The 21546-nt window shown below is 43.0% G+C and overlaps 1 protein-coding gene across 1 annotated transcript in view; it reads left to right on the top strand.

The window, feature by feature from the left end:
* The window catches only part of PLPP4 (phospholipid phosphatase 4), a 779443-nt gene that overhangs the window by 401959 nt on the left and 355938 nt on the right, over positions 1 to 21546 (top strand). Inside the window, exon 3 of the mRNA XM_085602798.1 lies at positions 14833 to 14923. Within this exon, the coding sequence (XP_085458924.1) occupies positions 14833 to 14923 (91 nt within the window). The remainder of the gene's footprint in view (positions 1 to 14832; positions 14924 to 21546) is intronic.

The following is a 21546-nucleotide window of genomic DNA, read 5'->3' as shown; positions in this document are numbered from 1 at the left end:
GAGCCTGAATAATGAGGTGAAAATAGAAAAAGAAACAGAAGATATACCAAGAAGGAAAGATAGAAAGTGAAAAGATAGAGGAGGTAGGTATACAATGGGAGAGCAAGAGAAAAGAGTCAAAGTGGAGCAAATACAAACACCAAGAGAAAGTGTGGGGGACAGAAGAGAGAAAAAGAATGAAAAGGCATAATAAACTGAAGAAAGGAAGAGATAACAGCATAGAGAGGAGGGCAAGAGAGATAAATACAGAGATGAATTAGTCGGCAGAGGGGCAATGAGTAAGATATGCGGAGGGGAGCAGACATGTGAGAGGAAGGGCAATAAGAGAGAAAGATAAGGTAAAGATGCAAATTGAAAGAGATATAGAGAAAAAGACAGAGAAGGGGAATTGTCTTTAAATTCCAATTACAGTATTACTAACTTTATTAGCCCAATGTGCTTTAAAATTCACTGTTCCATGCAAATGTTTCCAAACACTCCTTGAGCCGCACCTCTATGCCACCTTCTAAAGTAATCATCAAAGGTTTCAAATGCACATGTATTCACTCATTATCTACAAATGTGTGAAAGCTGGGTCTGTACAGTACCTCCTTAACACATGACATGGCTTATCCGCAGAAAGGATGCCTCCTTCTTGTAGATACTTGTGCAACTATCAGTGATAAGTGTGCGAGAGATAGATTTACGCAGAGAAAGGTCACAATAGGAGTTAAAAGCCAAAAGGCAGAAAACACTAGACAGATTTGCACTGGCACTAGACAGATATGAACATCGCACAACACAGAACTAGGGCAGAATAGGATCAGCAAGTAGTAATCCAAGGCTGAGAAAACTGAAGGTAAAAGATCAAGAGACTAAAATAGAAATGAGAAAGTGAAAAAGGGCCTGCCAAAAATACTCCTTCTGCCTTGTGATATGCTACCACTGAATATATGGGGCCTTATATAATGGAGAAAGAGAAGCAAACAAAGATAGGAACAGGAAATTATGTACAAGAAGCACAGAGTTCATCTTGGCTTGAGAAGACTGCTATATTTAATGCTGTGAAAGCATCCATTTTAGGTATGTATGTAGTAGAGGAACTAGGACAAGAACAAAAAATTACCTACAAGATGGAGGGAGTTGTCTTAGTTTGGGAAGACTGCTGTAACCAGTGGCATGGAAACATCAATGATAATTAAGTATGTTAATTCATAAGTAAAACAAGGACTAGAATCACTAGATCGAAGTAGCACATGAATCGAGGTTAGAGAAACCGCTACAGCATTGATACTCAAAGTACGGCCAGGGGGCCACATGCGGCCCTCCAGACCTTTACATGCGGCCCCCTGGTCAAGAGCCACACTGGACTAATGTCTGCCTGACTCAACACTAACATAAAAAATATGTTAAATACACTGGCAAGCATTTATTTAAAGGTTAATTGAAATTAAAGAAAGGAATTAACTAGTGTATCCTAAACCATTTAACTTTAGGAACACCATCACTTATAAAAGCATCTTGCAGTAAAAGTATGATAAAGTGTGTTAATAATTCACTAACCCGCAAAACCATTTCATTTTAGTACATCAGATTATCAGTGCATTGAGAAGTATTTTTCGTGTGTGATAGTTTTCAAACATGAATTGAGAAACATTCATTCTTCCCTGCACTCTAATAACAATGCCAATAGTGTGTGAAGAGGCAAGTCAGTTGTCACATGCACCTTTTGGGTCTGAGGTTTCTATTATTGTTGAATAACATATAGTTTATTCAATCAAACACTGGAGAAGGCTTAGTACTTACACATCCTGAAGTCATGTATTTCGAGGTCCTTATGTGCTAATGAAGAAAAAGGAGGGAAAGTGAAATAAAATAATTTCCTAGGATCACACAGTTTGATTAAGCAGAGAAGCCGGGATTAATCCCAAGATTTTGGTTTCACATTGTGCAATTCAGACACTAGACGTATACACCTAACTTCCCTTGCACCTACCTTACCACAAACCCCTCCCTGAACCCTGACTGCCACCTTGCTGGTATCAATGCGGCCCATGGTCACATCACAGACCAAATTTGTGGTCCTTGGGAAAATGTTTGTGAGTACCCATGCTGTAGAGCATGGCTGCAAAGCATGGAGGAGCAGACAGAGGTAAGCCTCCTGGCTGCTTTGATTGCATGTAAGAACTCCCATAACATCAGCTATTATCTGCAGGCCCTCAACTATGCCTGTACCCCAGCAACTGTGCTGCCCATGATACAGAACATGGCATGTCGAAGGGAACGACAAAGTGTTAGGGTTTCTCAACCTGACAAGATGTCCTTGGGTAATAAGACTTCAATAAAAATATGACCAATGGGACAGCAATTGCTTACTGGGAATTTTCTTGGATTTAGAACACCATAACCTATCCTTCAATGCGACTGACCGACATTTTAGTGTGTCTAAAGTAAGGGAGTGTTGTGGTTGCGGGGGCAGGGAAGAAGCTGATTTCAGTCGCTGATTAATGTAACATTATGAATGAAAGGGCCATCCAGAAATTTTATTTTGAGGAAGTGGTATGAGGAAAGCAAGGTAGAAGAAGATTTATCATCATTTACTTGGGAGGAGGTGTACAGGAAAAAGGATCACTGACATAATATCGATTACCAAAATATCCCCATACACACATATCGACACATGAATATCGATGTAGAAAATATTGACATCCTATCTTCATTATTTAAAGTATAAAAATATTGAAAAAATAATATTGATGTAAAAAATATCGATGTACAAAATATTGTTTTTTTATATATAAAAAATAATGGTAAATAAATTAAATAAAAAAATTAACTTAAAAAAATCTTTAGATTTGGGTGCCGATTCCGATCCTGTAAAAAGGCCCTATGAATCGTCGTACGGAGCGTTTTCTCTGTACGACTCGTACCCGGTAAACTGTCCGTATAACCTAGGAAGTACGATTCGTGCAGAAAGCCTATTTCCGTACGAATCGTACAAAAGACCGTACGGGTAAAACAACCCTATGAATCTGATCCGGAACAGCCTGTACGTGACGTCCGTACGTATGTAAGCAGCGTTTTATGGCCTAGCAAGTACGATTCGTCCCTACGGCACTCCGTACGGCTCTTTTTTTACGGGAGCCAATAACAGCCGTAAAAGCTGAGTCCCCAGGGGTATGAGTCGTACAGGCCCCCCAAACCCGCGTATGTATGCACGTACCCCCGCGTATGTACGCACCGTACCCCACCACCGTACCCCACCCGTGTATGTATGCACCGTACCCCACCCACGTATGTACGCACCGTACCCCACCCGCGTATGTACGCACCGTACCCCACCCGCGTATGTACGCACCGTACCCCCAGCGCGTATGCGCTGGGGGTACGGTGCCTACATACGCGGGGGGGGCGGTGGTGGGGTACGGTGTGTACATATGCGGGTGGGGTACGGTGCAAACATACGTGGGGGGTACGGTGGTGGGGTACGGTGCGTACATATGCGGGGTGGTACGATGCGTACATACGCGGGGGGCCTGTACAACTCGTACCCCGGGAACAACTTTTCCCGGGCTACGAGTCATGCAAACTTCGCTTCGTAGCGGGTAGAGTCATTCACCGTGTACGGGACGTTTTCCGTACGATTCGTAAATCGGATAGCCGTTCCGGATCGTACTTGTACGCTCGGACTGTATTTTTACGAATCGTACGGAAAAGTGTCCGGGTACGTCTCGTACAACTTTTCCCGCTACGATTCGTACGGATTGGGCCGATCCGTATGTACTTTTTCCCGTACGAATCGTACTTCACGGTTCGGACGTGACTTGTACGATTCGTACGGAAAAAAATACGGATACGAGTCGTACGGAAATATTTTTTACCGGATCGGAATCGCCACCATAATGTACATTTTAACAAATATAAAAAATAAATGTAATTAAAAAGAATTAAACATACATATATAACATGTAATATATATGTATATTTACTCTAAAACAATTAATAAACTAATCATTGTAATTTATATTAAAAGTTATACATATATAAACATTTGCAAACATATATATATATATATATATATATATATATATATATATATATATATATATATATATATATATATATATATATATATATATATATACACACCTATAACATAACATTTAATAAAAAAAACATCATATTATAATATTTATTAATTTTTAAACTTACATTTTGCACTCCATTGAGTGCAACAGTAGGGGAAGTGCTGGATAGCGTAGGGGTAGAAATCACTATTCCCACTCCAGTGAATGCAACAGTAGGGAAAGTGTTGGATAGTGGATCGGTAAAAATTACTATTCCCACTTCAATGAGTGCAACAGTAGAAAAAATGTTGGCTAGCAGGTGGGTAGAAATTACTATTCCCACTCTCATTACTGCAACAGTAGGGAAAGTGTTGGACAGCAGAGGGGTAAAAATGTACTATTCCAACTCCAGTGAGTGCAACAGTAGGGAAAGTGTTGGATAGCAGAGCAGTAAAAATTACTATGCCGACTCCAATGAGTGCAACAGTAGGAAAAGTGTTGGATAGCGAAGGGGAAAAAATGACTATTTCCACTCCAGTAAGTGCAACTGTAGGGAAAGTGTTGGATAGCGGACGGGAAAAATTAATATTCTCACTGAAGTCAATTCAAAATTAAAAACAAAATATCAACTACAATGCAAAAAATGCTAAAAACAACAACCAAAACATATATTATAAATTAAAACGTTAAAATATTTAATAATTTTTTAACTTACATTTTGCACTCCATTGAGTGTAACAGTAGGGGAAGTGTTGAATAGCGTAGGGGTAAAAATTACTATTCCCACTCCAGGGAGTGTAACAGTAGGAAAGTGTTGGATAGCGGAGGGGTACAAATTACTATTCCCACTCCAGTGAGTGCAACAGTAGGGAAAGTGATGGAGAGAGGAGGGGTCAAAATTAATATTCTCACTGACGTCAATTCAAAATTAAAAACAAGCAAAATATCAACTACAATACAAAAAATGCTAAAAACAAAAAAGAAAACGTATATAAAAATATTAAAAACTTCAAAAGACAGAAACATATTAATATGTTAATAAATCTAAAAATTACCTACAAATATTATTTTATAAAAATGTAAAAAAATAATTTACAAACAAATAACTAATAGAAATTAATTATAATCAAAAACATTAATTGTTACATATTTTTTTTATTTCCTACCCTATAACACCACACAATTCACAACACATCTAAATTTCTAAAAAAGTGTACCTCCATAATTAACATACTTAATTATCAAATAAACAAATATTATTAATTTAAAAACAAACTAAAACAGATAAAAGTTAAATTACTCACCAAACCAAAATCCACACAAAAAATAAAAGTGAACAATTACCATAAATATTTATCAATTAATGGATTATTAATAATGAGCAACTAATTATTAATTAATGAAATCTAAAATACTTTCCACCCTCTACCTCAATAAACCCCATAACACACGCCTAAAAATCATTACACAATTTCAATAACTAATCTTACATTATTAAATTAATATCAATTAACAACAACTTATTAATTAAGTTAAAATAATTTACTTCCCACCCTTTACCACTTTAAACCCCACAACTCACATCTCAAATTAATTACACAATTGCTAGATTTAATTTTTTATTAATTACCATTAATTTACAATTAATTATTTATTAATTATAAATAAATTACTTCCCACTCTATTCCCTTATAAACCCCACCAGCCATTCCTAAAAAAATTACACAATTAACCAAATTAATTACCAATTAATTAATTAATAGTAATTAACAATTGATAAAGTATTAATAAATTAATTCCCACAGTTAATACTATAAATTATGCTAGCTTGTTGGTCCCTACATGAACTCAGCGCCTACCTTGCATTTCTTCACTTGGCGTCCCTGTGCAGCCTCCGTTTGTGTTCCCCTCCGGCCGCCGCATTTGGGATCATCCCGGCCGCAGTGAGGAGGGAGGGAGGCAACTACCACTCCCAGCTTCCCCGCCAGCCCAACCCCGGAAGCAGCGTCACCAACTCTCGCGTCAGGAGGCGCTTTAAATCGGCTTCACTCCCCGTGTCGCGGGTCCGCGCGCGGGCGGCGCCGGGCTAAGCCCGGGCAAAGGGCGGGCCCTCTGTAGCCCTCAGGAGCCGAGGGAGATCGGGCCGGGCTCACCCTCTTAAAGGTCCTTGTGAACTTTTTTGAACATACTAATTTGTGAGCTCCTTTGTTCTGTGTACTTTGCCTCTTTGCATGTTTTGCACATAGTGAGCTACCTTATATATAGCTGTCAACTCGACCCATAGTCCAACCACAGCGATATTATTATTAACATGGCTGGAGGCGCTAATAAGGGTACCCTAGATAGTTATTTATTTAGGGGCAACTCGGGATTGGAACGGGAATCAATCCTTGCTGAGGGCAAAGCGCCGTAGCTCTATTGAGCTTATCAAAAACACGCCACCCCTCGTGAGTTCTGTGCACTCAGCCACTTCCCCACTTAGGAGTTGCCACTCCCAAAATGCAGTCCTAGATAATTCTAGCAACGATGATTTCTCAATCCTACCACGAAACTTAACCTCCTTACCCGAATTAAATAATGACCAGTCCCTAACTGCTCCACCTCTACTCCTTAATTCAACTCCTGAGCCAGTCCTCTTAATTGAGTCACCACCACAAGTTGTTAAGCCTCCACCTCAAAAGGCTAACACACCTAGACAATCCAAATTTACAGGTCCACCACCTAGTAAAAGGAGAAAGAGAGGTAGTGAGCCGTTAAAGAGGAAAAAAAAGAGCAACCACTCTGATTTGGTTCCAACTGCTAAGGGTCCTGTAACTTGTACTGATAAAACATCTCTCCCAGTTACTTCCGTTCCTTGTTTACCAAATGATATATCTATCGCGGAGGTATTGGGTAATGTTGAACAGCTATTTAGATCTCTCATCTTACCTATTCTTGAGAGATTAAAAACAATAGTTAATAGACTTGATAATGTAGAATCGCTAATAGGTAATAACAGGGAATTAAGTAAGAATTTTGCAAAGCCAGTGAAGGCGTCCCCTACTACTACAGCACCTGTTGTGCCGCCCCCATTGTACCACCTCTAAACTCTATTTCTCAAAATCACCCAAGTATTAACAATCTAAGTAATAAAAGCATAGGAAGAGTCATTACCTCTAATTCATTGCAACACTTTACTTCAAATAAAGACGGAGAGTCTCTGAGGGAAGATAACTTAATACAATCTGGTACAACATGTGTTAAAAAAGGTAAAATCCCATCTCCTACTGTAATGAAACGCAAGGGGCTCAAACTAGAACTGCCACCTGAAGCAGTTCCCCTTGTGGTTGTTCTTGCGGGAGTCCCAGCATTAAAAGAGGGGACAACTGAAGGTTACTCCCAGCTAAAAAATAAAGTCATTCATTGGCTTGGTCAGAATCGCCCTCTTCCCTTGTATATAAATGGCGAAATTTTGCATGTACGGCGTCTCTCTTGGTTGGGAAACACACCTAAGAATATAAACGGGGATATTGTTATAATTAATTTCAGAGATCCCAGAGCCGTCAGCCATATTCTTAATTGGCATATGAACAATGCAAGGTCTTTTATTTCTACCTGGGAATTGACTTATTTTTACCCAAGATCTCAAATAGTTCCCACTGCTAATCCAGGGGTTCCACTTTGTAAACAGTCCAATCCTGTCATTTCTCTTGGAAACCGCTATGAGGTTCTAGCAAATCTTGAAGAAGTGGATTGACATAATCACCATAAGGGCTCATTGATAGACATCCAAGAGACTGCTTTTGATTTACCTTCCCCTCCCAACGAGTTAGGAAACTTACCATCAGAAACAAGTGTTGGTATTTGTATCAATCCCCTTACTTCCCCTGATCCTCCTTTATTAATTAACCCCCCGGTTGGCACTGGGGATAATATGGGGAAGCTACTTTCATGGAATATTGCTGGGTTGGCCTCTAAATTGATATCTGATGATTGGCTTTGTTTTGTTAATAATTTTGACCTATGTATATTTCAAGAGACCTGGCTATGCGAACCAGCCTTTGCTCAGGGATATCTGAATTACTCTGTGCCTGCATTAAAAGGTCTAAAGGGGAGACCTATGGGTGGATTAACTATATGGGTCCGTCAGAGTCTAAAGCTAGTTGTCAAAGCCATTGACACCAGCCATAGAGACATACAACTAATCAGAATGAACTTAGACAAATTGGGAATGCTTGATATCTACAATGTTTATGTGAGGAGTAACAGGGGAGGGAGATCTGAGGTTTTAGCGGCCTTGGGACGTCTCCTTGATATTCACTCTATAAACATTGTCATTGCGGGTGATTTTAACAGAACATTCGAACCCCTAGTTACTGAAGACGATTTTCTTGGGGACGAAGAAGATCGGCAATGGGGAGTTCCCAAGTTGGAGCTCAAATCAGTTGTGCGTTGGAACGATGATGTGATTAGTTTGAATGCCCTTTGCTATGAAAAGGGCTTAAGAGCTCTAAACGGGAGGACTCGAAGTGATAAAAATGGGTCTAGTACATTTGATAACGGGCGACACAAAAGTAGAATTTACTATGTTTTATGCAGTCTTAAACTATGGTGGTTGATCTGCGACATGGAGGTTGTTTGGAGGAGTGAGAGCGATCACAACCCCCTGTGTGCAGATCACAAATGGTGGTCTTTTACCAACAAGACCACTGGCCCGATTGAGTTTGCCCCTCCTTTGACTGTCCCCACTAATGATATGCGCAGATTAAGGTGGGCGAACATAGTGACCAACCAACGGGCCATTGCTAACATCAGCGGCGAAGTAGATAAAGCAATACTAGCCATTGAGCATATTAATTTATCCAGCTCCGGGTTGGCCAGAGTAGTCGAAATACATGACTCCCTCTTTTGTGCAATAAAAAACCACTTCCTTAAGCCTGTGAAAAATAAAGGAAAGAGAGCCCCAAAGCCTGCAAAGTGGTACAACGACCAATGTAGAGATGCTCGACTAGCTCTAGGAACCTCCATAAAGGGGAGGCAGTCTACTGCCATTCGGTTTGCTAGAAAGGAATATAAAGCTAGTATATCAAAGGCAAAGAAAGCCTGGGATGAGCATCATTGGTCTGAGCTAAAGATAGCTAGTGACAGGAAAGATTCCAGGTTATTCTGGAGCATCGTCAAGTGGGGAAGTTCGGGTTTACCCGTACCCCCAAATAACAATGTACCGGAAGATGAATGGGTAAAATTCTTTAAAAATCAGTATGCTGACCCAAATAGAGTTGTTACCGGGTCAGATATAGGTTTAATTCAATTTAAAGAAAATTTCTTTAGCATCAAAGAGATTATGATGGCCCTCAGCTCAGTGTCTGGTGGACGCGCCCCAGGACTTGATGGTGTCCCAGCTGATGTCTTTATCAATGATAAAGAGCGCTGGTGTAAGTATATCCATCTTCTAATTAATGCAATTGCGCAGGGCGCAGCTGTACCAACATCTTGGCAGGGTGTGGTAATAATACCCGTGTTCAAGAAAGGCGACCGGTCCCAGCCGGGCAACTATAGACCGATTAGCCTTATTGACACTATCCAAAAGGTTGTGGGGCGCGTGATTGTCAATAGGCTCCTTGACTGGGCCGAGGAGACCAATGCCCTGTCACCCTTCCAGGCAGGATTCCGTCGGTCCACAAGCACGGTGGACCAGGTTTTCCGCTTTACCCTGTTGCAATGGCGGACCGTGGTGCTGGGCGAGGGCAGCTTGTACGCAGCTTTTGTTGATCTGCGGGCTGCCTTCGACCTAGTTCCCCGGACCAAGCTGTGGTTGGTTCTTAAGAACCAGGGTCTACCAGAAGAGCTACTGTCACTAATAATGAGGCTTCACGAAACAAATTTTGCCAAAATTCAGTGGGGGGGACCGGGTATGGTGACTGTGGATTTTCCAGTTGAACAGGGTGTTCGACAAGGATGTTCAATGGCTCCCATCCTTTTTACATTGTATATTAACGATGTTGTTGCCCATATGCTCTCTGCACAGGTGGATGCTCCCTCTTTAGCTGGCTCAAAAATGCCTATTTTAATGTTTGCAGACGACACGCTTATTTTATCTAAGTCTCCAAGCGGTCTGCAGTGTGCTTTGTCTATTTTTGACCAATTTTGTAGGGAGTATGGCTTAGAGGTCAACACAGCTAAAACTAAGCTTATGACTTTTAACCCCCATCGTAGCTTTAAATCCAAAATCACTATGAATGGCCGCCCGCTAGAGGTGGTGAATACTTTTACGTACTTAGGACTACACATATCTAGTGAGAATAGATGGCGTCAGCATATAGATATTGCTACACTTAGACACAGGCAATTGTCCGGTGCCATTAGCTCAGAGCACAGAAAATCTTTGACCAAACCAGTAAAACCTGTACTTCAGGTTTACGTAGCAAAGGCTCTAGGCTCTGCACTCTACGGGGCTGAGCTATGGGGCTTCGAGAAGGTGGCTGCACTTCAAACCTCGGAAAACAAATTTTTCCGGGCAATAACTGGTGTCCCTAAAAGTTCACCTTTGTTGCCCCTTAGATATGACCTGGGTAGAAGAGCAGTCACAGATTTGGTTAGGCTCCGTCCGATTTTGTATTGGCGAAGGCTATGGACGACACCAGTGCTCTCCCACTACGCCGAGGGGTTCCTAGACATTATTAGAATAGATGTATTCCACAAAATTGGGTGGCTTAAATCACTCAAGATAACTTTGACCGAGCTTGGTTTGTGCTCGCTTTGGGAAGATCCTGTGGGAGCAACTTTTCCATCTAAAAGCACTCTGAAAGAAATCTATTGGGAGAAGGCAGCCTCTAGGAATTGGAACAGTTCTAGCGCTGGATCTATGGCTGGAGGATTTCTAGAAGCTAAGATTTATCCTTGCCTGGAACCCTACTGGGATATCATAACTAGACCAGGTGACAGAAAGCTCCTTTTCAACTAAGAGCAGGTGCACTACCCCTCAGATATTTGGTAGCCAAATGGGAAGGTGGATCCTGTGATAGTTGTCCTGCATGTGGCACCACCAAAGAAACTATTGGTCATTTTTTATTTTCTTGTAAAGTCTATCTGGTTCCAAGACGCATTTGGTTATCTCCGATGTGTAAAAACTTGGGGACTACTAGTAGTATTGTTGCTCTGCGTATTATACGCATTAGCACTTTGTCATGGATTACAATAGCTACCGCAAAGTATCTTGGATGGGCGTGGTCGATCAGACAGAGACTGCTAGTCACTTGACTATTCTCTGTTATGATCCCTTGTCTATATTTCCTACTTGTATTCTTTTTAAAAAATAAGAAATTTTTAACCAAGATAAATCTTAAACTTTTTATTATTTTTTATCTGTCTAATAGGTATAGCACGCAATTCTTAAATCAGAACTGTCAATCAAGTTAGAAATTGTAAAACATATGTCTTGTATTCTGATATCATGTGGCTGTAAATTTAATTCTATTTTAAAATGTTGTATGAATTTAATTCTTTTTTCTATTGTATGTATTCTGCTTTTATGATTGAAATCTCGAATAAAGCATACTTTGACTTGACTTGACTTGACTATAAATTATAAATTAAATAACTATTAATATATAAGAATTATTGTTAAATTTATTAAAATGTAATTACTTCCCACCCTATTCCCCTATAAACCCACAACCCACTCCTGCTAAAATAACACAATTAACCTAATTACCAATTGATTAATAATAATTAACAACCAATTAATAATTAATATATTAATTCACACAATTAACACTATAACATCTAAATTAAATACTAATAAATACAAATATATTGATTCATTTATTTTAATTAAATTACTTCCCACCCTATTCCCCTATAAACCCACAACCCACTCCTAAAACAATAACACAATTACCATAATTACCAATTAATTAGTTGATAAAAATTAACAGCCAATTAATAATTAATTAATAATATATGAATTCCCACAATTAACACTATAAAATCTAAATTAAATTAATACTAATACATAAAAAATATTAATTAATTTATTATAATTAAATTACTTCGCACCCTATCCCCCTATAAACCCATCCTAAAACTATAACATCTAAATTAAATAAATACTAATAAATACAAAGTAATAATTACTTTATTATAATTAAATTACTTACCACCCTATTACTCTATAAACCCACAACCCACTACAGAACTAAAAAACGCAACATTTTATTAACATTAAATTATTCACTACTGAAAATGTAACATATATGTTAAAAAACAAAAGCAATACTTATACAAAAAAATAGATCACATACTTTTAAAATACATACTAAAATACAACACTAATTTAAAAATCGATATTTTAAATAACTATTTTTCCAAACGATATTACTAACTTCGATATTTTCAAAAACGATATTTCTTACCTTAAAGTCGATATTCTTGACCACGATATTCTTGCTGTCGATATTTCTGAATCACGATATTTCCAACTTGATATTTGTGCATGGTGATATTTAAAACTCGATATTATGTCTGTGCACCCAGGAAAAATAGAAGTCGACTAGCAGATAGTCTGTGGTGAAAGGAAAGAGGACTGTGAAAGTGTGGCTAGTGGACTAGGAGGCGAAGCAGTCCAAATCTTTGCCACTGATGTCTAGGCATGTAAGGGTTGTAAGCTTTGCTGAATGGCCGATTGAATAGATGGCACAGAAAGGCTGAGGACAATATCAATATGGTAAGGTGATTGTAGGGAGCAAAGGCAAACGTGAAAAAATGTGTAGTGGACAATTCAGAGGAGCAGAGATGACAAAATCCGGATTGCGGTATATTGAATAAATTCTGACATTTATTGGATGCATTTGCTTCTTAGGTTTGAACACGTAGGTCATCTAGGTCACCATGAAAAGTCTCCGGGGTTTTAAAAATAGATCCAGATAATAATCTATCATAAATTGTACTGCAGTAAGTTTCAGAAAATGCGGCCTTGCATCGAGAATTCTCAGACTTCTCGGGCTTTTAAGTTTGCATGAGGTATGGTCATTAGGTCCTGATAGCATTTCTTAGGTTGTGTGCTTGACTGATGATACTGATAATGTTGATGTTTCTAGAGAGCTAGGTGTGGAGGGATTAATGCACTTAAATATGGAGTTAAACACTAAGGTGACTAGTTTGGACTGCAATGGACTCAGGGAGTTCTGAGCTTGAAAGAAGGGAAGGAGCCGGCTGAACACCAGTCCCGGAGGGGGTTAGAGTAGGACAGCTCAGGAGTGGATGGCCTGGAGATGCAGTGGTGGAGAGGATGGGCGAGAAGCTGTATTATTAGCAGGTGCAGGACTGCTGCAGGTTGAAAGCATTCATAATAGGGCTAGGTAGGAGGGGGTGGGTAAAGAGGGAGAGTTCAGCCCCTGCTCTCACACTGCCTTCTCTGTGTGCCCGATAGGCGCCTATACATCTCGTAGAATCGCTCTAATCGTTCATTTCCATGGCCCTCTGAATCACAGCATCCCAAGCATGGCCACGTCTCAGCAGCTCGCGCTGAGGCGGTGTGAAGGCTCCAGCAGCGCGAGCACCCTGACCCCTCCACAGCCGTCCCACTGCTGCCCCACATTACCTAGGGCTGAGAGAACTGAGATCCCACCGAAAGGATAGTCAGAGAGATTAAGATTGAGTATGCATTAGAAAGGGATCTGTTGGTGTGAACCTCCTGAGGGATTGGGAAGGCTGATAGTAAAGGGCTCCTGCGCTTCTCTTAATATCTCACCTTCTCAGAAGCTGCTATCAGGCGCTGCGTCCTCGCCACGGCACCTCTCTCCACCCCAGGATTGCCATGCCCCGAGCTCTTTGCTTTGAGCCTTGCTGCTGAGCTCCACAGAAAATGTGCCTTATACTCATATATGACTTCCGCGTTCCAGAGTTTAAAAATTCGAGGCTAGTTTGTAATATAGTGTAAGTCTCTTAGCCGAGGGCTTAGCTGGCCACAGGAGCAAGTGTTGGCTTATGTTTGAAACGATTTGAATGGGCAGAGGTTCTTTACTTCGTTACTTAGGAGCCACCTGTGAGAAAACGAGCGTTACCAAGTTTTCGCATGCGATACAGGTGCCCATCCTCCATGAATTAGTATTTATGTATTTATTTATGGAGTAGAGCTTTAGAGCAATGCCTGTTTCCTTTCCGTTCTTTCAAATGCTATGATTGGTGCATTGCACGGTTGTGTGGTACTAGCCCAGAGATGGCGGAAAGTAAGAGTAGAAACCCAGTCACTATCCCTAAAATGCAGAGAATTCAATTCCAGGCAAATTTGAACAGTTCAGTTTTCGGACCTTTTCCCAAGTGCATGTGGTTGAAGTCGACACTGTGGCAAAACGTTCGAGGCTTTTTATTATTTTCAGTGGCATAGCTAGGGAACCATGGGCCCTCATGCAAGCAAGCGAAATGGATCCGCTTTCCCCTGTTTAGATGGTAAAACAGCCATAATTGGGGTGCAGAGGGCCTCTTAAACCGCTGAGCCCTGTTGCTACTGCACGCAGAGCTGTCAGGGTTATCCCTTTGTGTCCCCACTGCCTGAGACCAGTTACTCTGCCATTGATCAAGGTTTCCTCATTGATTGTCATGCCTCGATGGGAGGATGCCTTCACAGGTGCCTTAGGTGCACAGGTGCTTTGGCCAGCCCTCTAACTGACGTACTATGCAGACTGTAGCCATCCTTCACAGTCCTGTTCTCTACTCCTACACTTGTCTTTTGCTGCCTCTTTTACAGAACTTTCATTTTTTTATTTATTTCTCATGGTCACTCTAAATGTTCCTCTTTATTTTGCAGGCTGTGTCTTTCCTCACTCCTCTGGCTGTTATTTTCGTTGTGAAGATAATCCAACGGACGGACCGGACCGAGCTCAAAGAGGCCTGCTTAGGTAAAGAGAGCTGTTTATTTCACCACAGACATCTCTGCTGTAGAATGATGTTTGAGTCTTTTCCTGATTTCTATCTGAGTGAATGTTCGAAAGAATGAACTAACCTGGGGTACCGTTTCCATCAAAATGGCTCAGCTACACCACCAATGCCATCTAATCTCCATTAAAGTGCAAACATATGCAACACCAACCTGTAAGGGGACGTTTAGTGCCTTTTTTCCCGCAGTATGTTTCCCACACACAACCTATCAATAGTCATTATTGGAAATAGCACGCTCTTCCATGGGTGCCGCCATGTTGGAGGTGGGGTTTCCTGCTAAAGCAATTTGCAGTCATGTTCCTTGTGCCTGTCATGCATAGCGCTACGGGTCTGATTTCGAGTGTTGCGTATTGATTTTCCATCACTCCCTCATCGCAATTAAAGTTCACCACTGTTACAGCACAAAATCCTCCGCAGGCCACATGGTCAGTGCCCATATATCTGGTCTCCCTATCACACTGGTGATTATTTTCCAGAAACGCGAGACACTATACTGACCTTTTAATGAAGGCCTGGCCCATCAGTAGCAGTCTTTCGCAGAGGTGACCTCACCATGAATGGTACAGATTACTCTTTCTAGATCAGGATGATTCTTCACTACCATTTGTAGCAGCAAAACCTCTGAACCAGAGTGGACCCACTGACTGAGCTGGAGGCAGTGCCATCTTAACACATGGGCACGCTGGGCAGTTACCCGGGGGCTCCACGAGCATAGGGGCCCCATGCAGACCAGAATTTATCACAAATGTTCCGTTAAACATTTTTATTCTGTATATTTTGGGCGGGGCCAGTGCACTGCTTTGCCCCGGGGCCTATAATGCTGTTAAGACAGCCCTGGCTGGAGGAATCCCTTGTCACGGGATGGCTGCCACATAAGAAGCGGCAAATACTGTGGTAAAATTAGCAGAGGCTCAGGCTTAGAATCTGTTGCTTCCTTGGTGGATTTCACAGTACTGCTTTCTTCTCAATCGGGCCCTGATTTCAAGGCCCCTATTTAGAGTGTGGCACACAGGTACTCAGTCGCAAACATGATGGATAATCCCTCCGCTTTATTACAAGTGCATTATATACTAAGGCTCTTGTTATAGGTCAGACAGGATATACACCATGTCTGTGATGGAGCACCCATCTGCCAAATTCTAAATAAGGCCCTTAGTTCCTCCCCAACAACTTGAAAGCAGCCAGGAGGAGGTCATATGATCTTTCAAGGTGTGCATGTATAGAAGACAGCTGATGGTAAGAGATAAGTGTTTATGCGTCCATCAACTCTCCATTCAGGGGCCGATTCCGATTCCGGCCGCAAAACGTACCGACCGACAAGGACCCGGAACGGAGACCGTCCGACACGGACCGGCGCTGTACGAGCCGTGCAGTACGATGCAGCACGTGTGAAATACAACCGACATGTACGGAATACAAGCCGTACGACCAAGCCATAGGGAAAACAGTGATTCGCCCTGGAAAACGGAAGCGATTCACACCGACCGACACGCACCAGGAATGAACCCGACCGACACGAACCCGCGATGTCCGATCCGTGCAGTACGATGCAATGCGTGTAAAACCAGACCGACTCGCACGGAGCCCAAGCCGCATGACCGACACGCACAGAAATCAGGGACCTGAAGCAATAGAGATCTCCGCGACCGACGCGTATGAAACACAGAAGAAAGTCAGCGTGAAAGACCCAACATCAGCGTCCGTCTCGGTCAGAAGAACGTCTCCTTCATGCCTAAAAAACCCAAATGAAAAAATACAAAAAAAGGACCAAGCAAGCAATGACAAAGTCAATAAATATTTTTAAAAAAACTTGGAACAAAGACACACCCACAACTGCACCTATATAAAGGACACCAATCACTACCATGAACCTTTGCAAATTCAAGACAACAGCCAGCAGAGAACACCATCAGACAGCAACCACAGACACACTCACAACTCACCCATCATACAACTTACACACCATTAGCACCTCACCAAAAGCAGTCGCACATACACCTCGCAAAACTGACACTCACCCTCCCTGACTTGCACCCTCACACACACATCACTCACTACCACCACCCATCACCATGCCCCCAAAGAAGAATCCAAAGTTCACAGATAGTGAGTTAGAAGTGCTGGTAGACGAGATCATCAGAGCAGAACCACATTTGTTTGGTACATTGGTCCAAAGGACCCCCATGTCACAGAAAACAAAGATGTGGGCGAGGATCGTGGACAAGGTGAACGCACAAGCACCAATGTTGCGCACAAAAGATGATATCCAGAACAGGTGGTATGACGTGCGCAGGAGGGTCAAGAAACTCATCGAGAAAGATCACGCCTTGAGTCAGCGCACTGGTGGTGGCCCTCCTGCCAAACCAGTATACTCCAGGTCCTGGGAGGAATAGGTGCGGGACATCCTCCCACCAGAGAGCGTCCATGGTCTATCAGACATACCAGAGCCTGGTGAGTACACAACCAATATACTCAATATTGTGTGGCAAGGGAACAGTGAAACCATGCGCCGTTAGCAAAGCCACAGTAACCAATAGATAATCATCCCAAGATGTGTATGCTAGTCAGACAAACACAATACCTGCCATCTCATAGTGACTTGTAACTGTGTCATGACATGTACAAACCTACCAACAAATAGAGCAAGGCAGTGGCACAAAGCCAGATAAACACTGTCAGACAGTTTGCCACCACAAACACACTACCTCACAGTGCAGCTGACTGACAGGAAGGAATAGTGGGTATGCAGGTGAAGTGAGTGTATCCAAAAGCAGGATGGGGTTTGTAGTCACAGATAATGCTCCCCCTCTCAATTTGCCCATCAAGACCTCTCTGTACCATGCCTACATCACAGGGAGTGGAAAATGACTGACAAGATGGTTGACACTGGGTCCTGCTGTGGGGAGCACAAGGCCCTGGTAGGGCTTGTGCGCAAATCAGAAGCAGGACACCACTGCCTGACATCCTGAAACCCAACTTGCACGCCCTCCAATGGAAGCACGTTTCATGGTGGGATGTCTGGCCGGGTGGGAAGGAGGACTGACAGCTCTGACCATACTTACCAGCATGTGTAGACACACACACCCCTCAACACAAACTCCACACAACTCACCGGGTATAATGCATTGGCTCACACTGTAGTGAAATATCACCCAAAGATACACCGCACTGGGTTCTGCCGTGTGAAGCACAGGGGCTCTCTTTGGACTTGTAGCCAAACAAACACCAGGACTTCACAGTCAACCATCTTGCCATTGCTGTCACACTCCCTCACAGGGAAGCAGAGTCAAAAGGAAGGAAGTATGGGCATGCTGGGAAGGGGGGTGTATCCAAAAGCATGATGGGAGTTGCAGTCACAGACATTCCCCACCCACCCACATGACCCAGCAAGCTCACACTGAACCATGCTCGCCTCACAGGGAGTGGGAATGGACTGACAAGATGTCTGACACTGGGTTCTGTTGTGGGGAGCACAAGGCCCTGCTGGGAACTGGGCACCAACAAACACCAGGACTGCACTGACTGACATCCTGAAAGTTAACCTGCACCCACTGCAATGGTGGCACGCTTCATGATGGCATAGCTGGCCTGGGGGAGAAGGAGGTCCTGACTTGAAAACAAATAACACCGATGCTGGACATACACACACCTTCTATGCTAAAACACATTGCACACGTGGTACCAGTCACTCACAAAGATAATGCCCGGGCAAGATGTCTGACACATGGGCCTGAGAAATGATGTGGCTGAAAATCACACATATGCACTGGCAAAACCAAACACGGTCGCACACACAGCCATTGAAACCATATGTTCAAACTCACTGTCTGGGGATGCAGTGTCCAGGGGTGCCCCCTGGCCTGGCTGTGGAGGTGTGTCTTGCAGATGACAAGTGTGCAGATCCATATGTAGTACATTGCACAAAACACACAGGAACTCACATATACATCATTGACAGGGGACATCTGACAGTGAATGGAATGGACACACCAATCTAGCCGACACCATAGCATGGTCTCATTCATACTCGGTGCTGTTGTGAGCTGCATTCCACTCCTACATCGTGCTGAAACATATGTATCCTTCACACAACACACCACTCACTGACATAGACACTGTAGAGACAAGGTCTAACCTGGACTGCCAGAGTGTTTCCTTGCCCAATCCATGTCACCATGGAGAACATTGACAAGTCAAATCACATATGCACATACAAAACTCAGCACCAGACTCATTAACGATGGTGACATCATCACTTGTATGAAATGAGATGGGAACTAGGAACACTGTAATAAAACACTTTCTCCCAAGAGATCACAGGCATACCGGACTGTGACCATGTCGTACCAATACACCAATGTGACACACAAAGACTAGCAAAATCTCCTACCACACATGCCCCAATCTTACAACATATCCTCAGTGGAATTGCACGTATGTCCTTGTTAAAGGTCAAATGTGTACAGGGATGGCACACCTGTCAGCAACGTGATGGCCCTTGAGTAGTAATGGCCATGTACAGCCAAATCTATACATGAGCTGGGCATACACACACTTCAACATGCACATTGAAATGTTTCATGTTGGCTGGGCAATGTGCCACAACAATATCAAACTCTGTCTGTGACAACTTTGGACAAAGCAGTGTACAGGCACACATCCTGACGTATAGTAGAAAATGTCATGTATGTGAACCATTGATGCCTGTAGAAACATAACTTACATTGTGTGCCAAACACAGGTGGTGCTGGGGACACAGCAGCAAATGAAGAGGAGTCCCTGTCCCAGACTCTGGTGGACCCTCAGCTCTCTGGTGTGGATCAGTCTCTGTCCTCTTCAGATGACAAAGAACAACCTGGCACCTCCGGTGTGAGTCATCATGCAGCACCAGCAGTACCAACATCTGCACCCCCTGTACCCACGCCTCCAGCATCTGGCAACAGACAGGACACCCCCGCCAACACGAACAGACCAAGGACACAGAATACCAACAGCACAGGGACACAGGACCCCCAGGAAGGTACGGACAACACCACCAGTAACAACACCCTAGGGGGCCCAGTGTCACCTGTGCGTGCCACCGCAGGTCCTGCCCGTGTGGCTAGGGGTAATGGGAGGGGTGGTAGGCAGAGGGCGCGGCTTGCAGAGGGGTCTGGACTGCATGATGACCCCCAACTGGCATGCATCATAGATGCGTACCAGGATAGCACTGGAGGATTCGGCCAGGTAGTGGGGATCCTCAAGGGCATTCAACAGGAGCAGGCTGCCCATCATGCCCGCATTGAGGCAAAGTGGGATGCACTTACTGCGGTGCATCGGGACATACTCCAATGCCTCCGCCAGATAAGCACCAACATGTCCACACCTCCCTGTGTGGCCACAACATCTGTTGCCGCAAGATCTGCCAGTGCCACAGGGAGGGAGGATGACTCTGGCGGAGAGTCCTCTGCACCGCAGACGCCTGCACCTGAGGATCCCCCCGAAGAAGAAGAGGGGTCGTCCGAAGAAGGACAAGTGAGACGCAGATGTCCATGCACATCCCCCAGGGCCTCTAATCCTGTTCTGAAAAATGTTCTTTGTGCGCAACCCGTTCACCTTGTCGTCTCTAACACAACTCGCCTACATGACATGGAGGGTTCATGTTGGTCCAATGTAGCAGATGACTGTGGACTTTAATCTGGACAGTTCAGCTACCAACACTTCCAACTCTACTGTGAACTTTGGATTCAAAACCCAATGTACAGCATACACCATCCTGTGCACTATCCTCACACATGTTTGTAAATAAACTCACCAGTACACTATACTTGCCTCTGTTGTGATTCCAACTTGTTATGCGTCATGGAGATGTTGAGCTGCTAAACAACACAGTACATGGCAAATACTACAGCAATGTGATCACCGTTATGTGAGTCATGGTGATGTGACACATGTGAGGGAGACACACCACTATGGCACCACAACACATACTCACCATGGCCATGTAACTCATCCCACACAATGATATTGACCTGAAATACATTGGAATGCACAGACACCACACCTATCCGCAGCACAGATTCATTACACATCAGCAACATGTTTATTCCACAACAGTTGCAAGGTAATTCCACGTTACAGTGGACACACGGTCACAAAGTGTCAGAGAATTGAAGTCCAGGGGAGTGTGGTACATCACTTGATGGGAATTGACAACTTTCACCCTGGTGTTGGATTCTGGGTGTTGGGGGTCAGTGTTAACCAAACAACAGGCAAAGTACCTTGGGAAGGACAGACATAAGACACAGTCAAAAGCACAGCAGAACAGGAGAGGAATGCAATACACATGCACAAAACATGTCAAAAGAAACCTACACAGAAACAAGTTAGCAGTTCGACACTATTGTGGAGTACAGACCACCTGAAAGGACACATCACTGCACGCATCCAGTCAAGTAGCACACAGACACACTCAAACAGCAACAGAGCAGCCCCAACACATTTCAGGCTAACTCAATACATTGACATAACAACCCTGTAAACTCACATTCAGGTGAAGAAGTTGTTGATGAGCTGTGTGCAGACGTCATCCTCATCATCATCA

This window comes from Triturus cristatus, chromosome 1_2 (genome assembly GCF_964204655.1).
Source record: "Triturus cristatus chromosome 1_2, aTriCri1.1, whole genome shotgun sequence".
Classification (NCBI taxonomy): domain Eukaryota; kingdom Metazoa; phylum Chordata; class Amphibia; order Caudata; family Salamandridae; genus Triturus; species Triturus cristatus.
The sequence above is the reverse complement of the archived record's forward strand: the minus strand, read 5'-3'. Positions and strand labels throughout refer to the sequence as shown.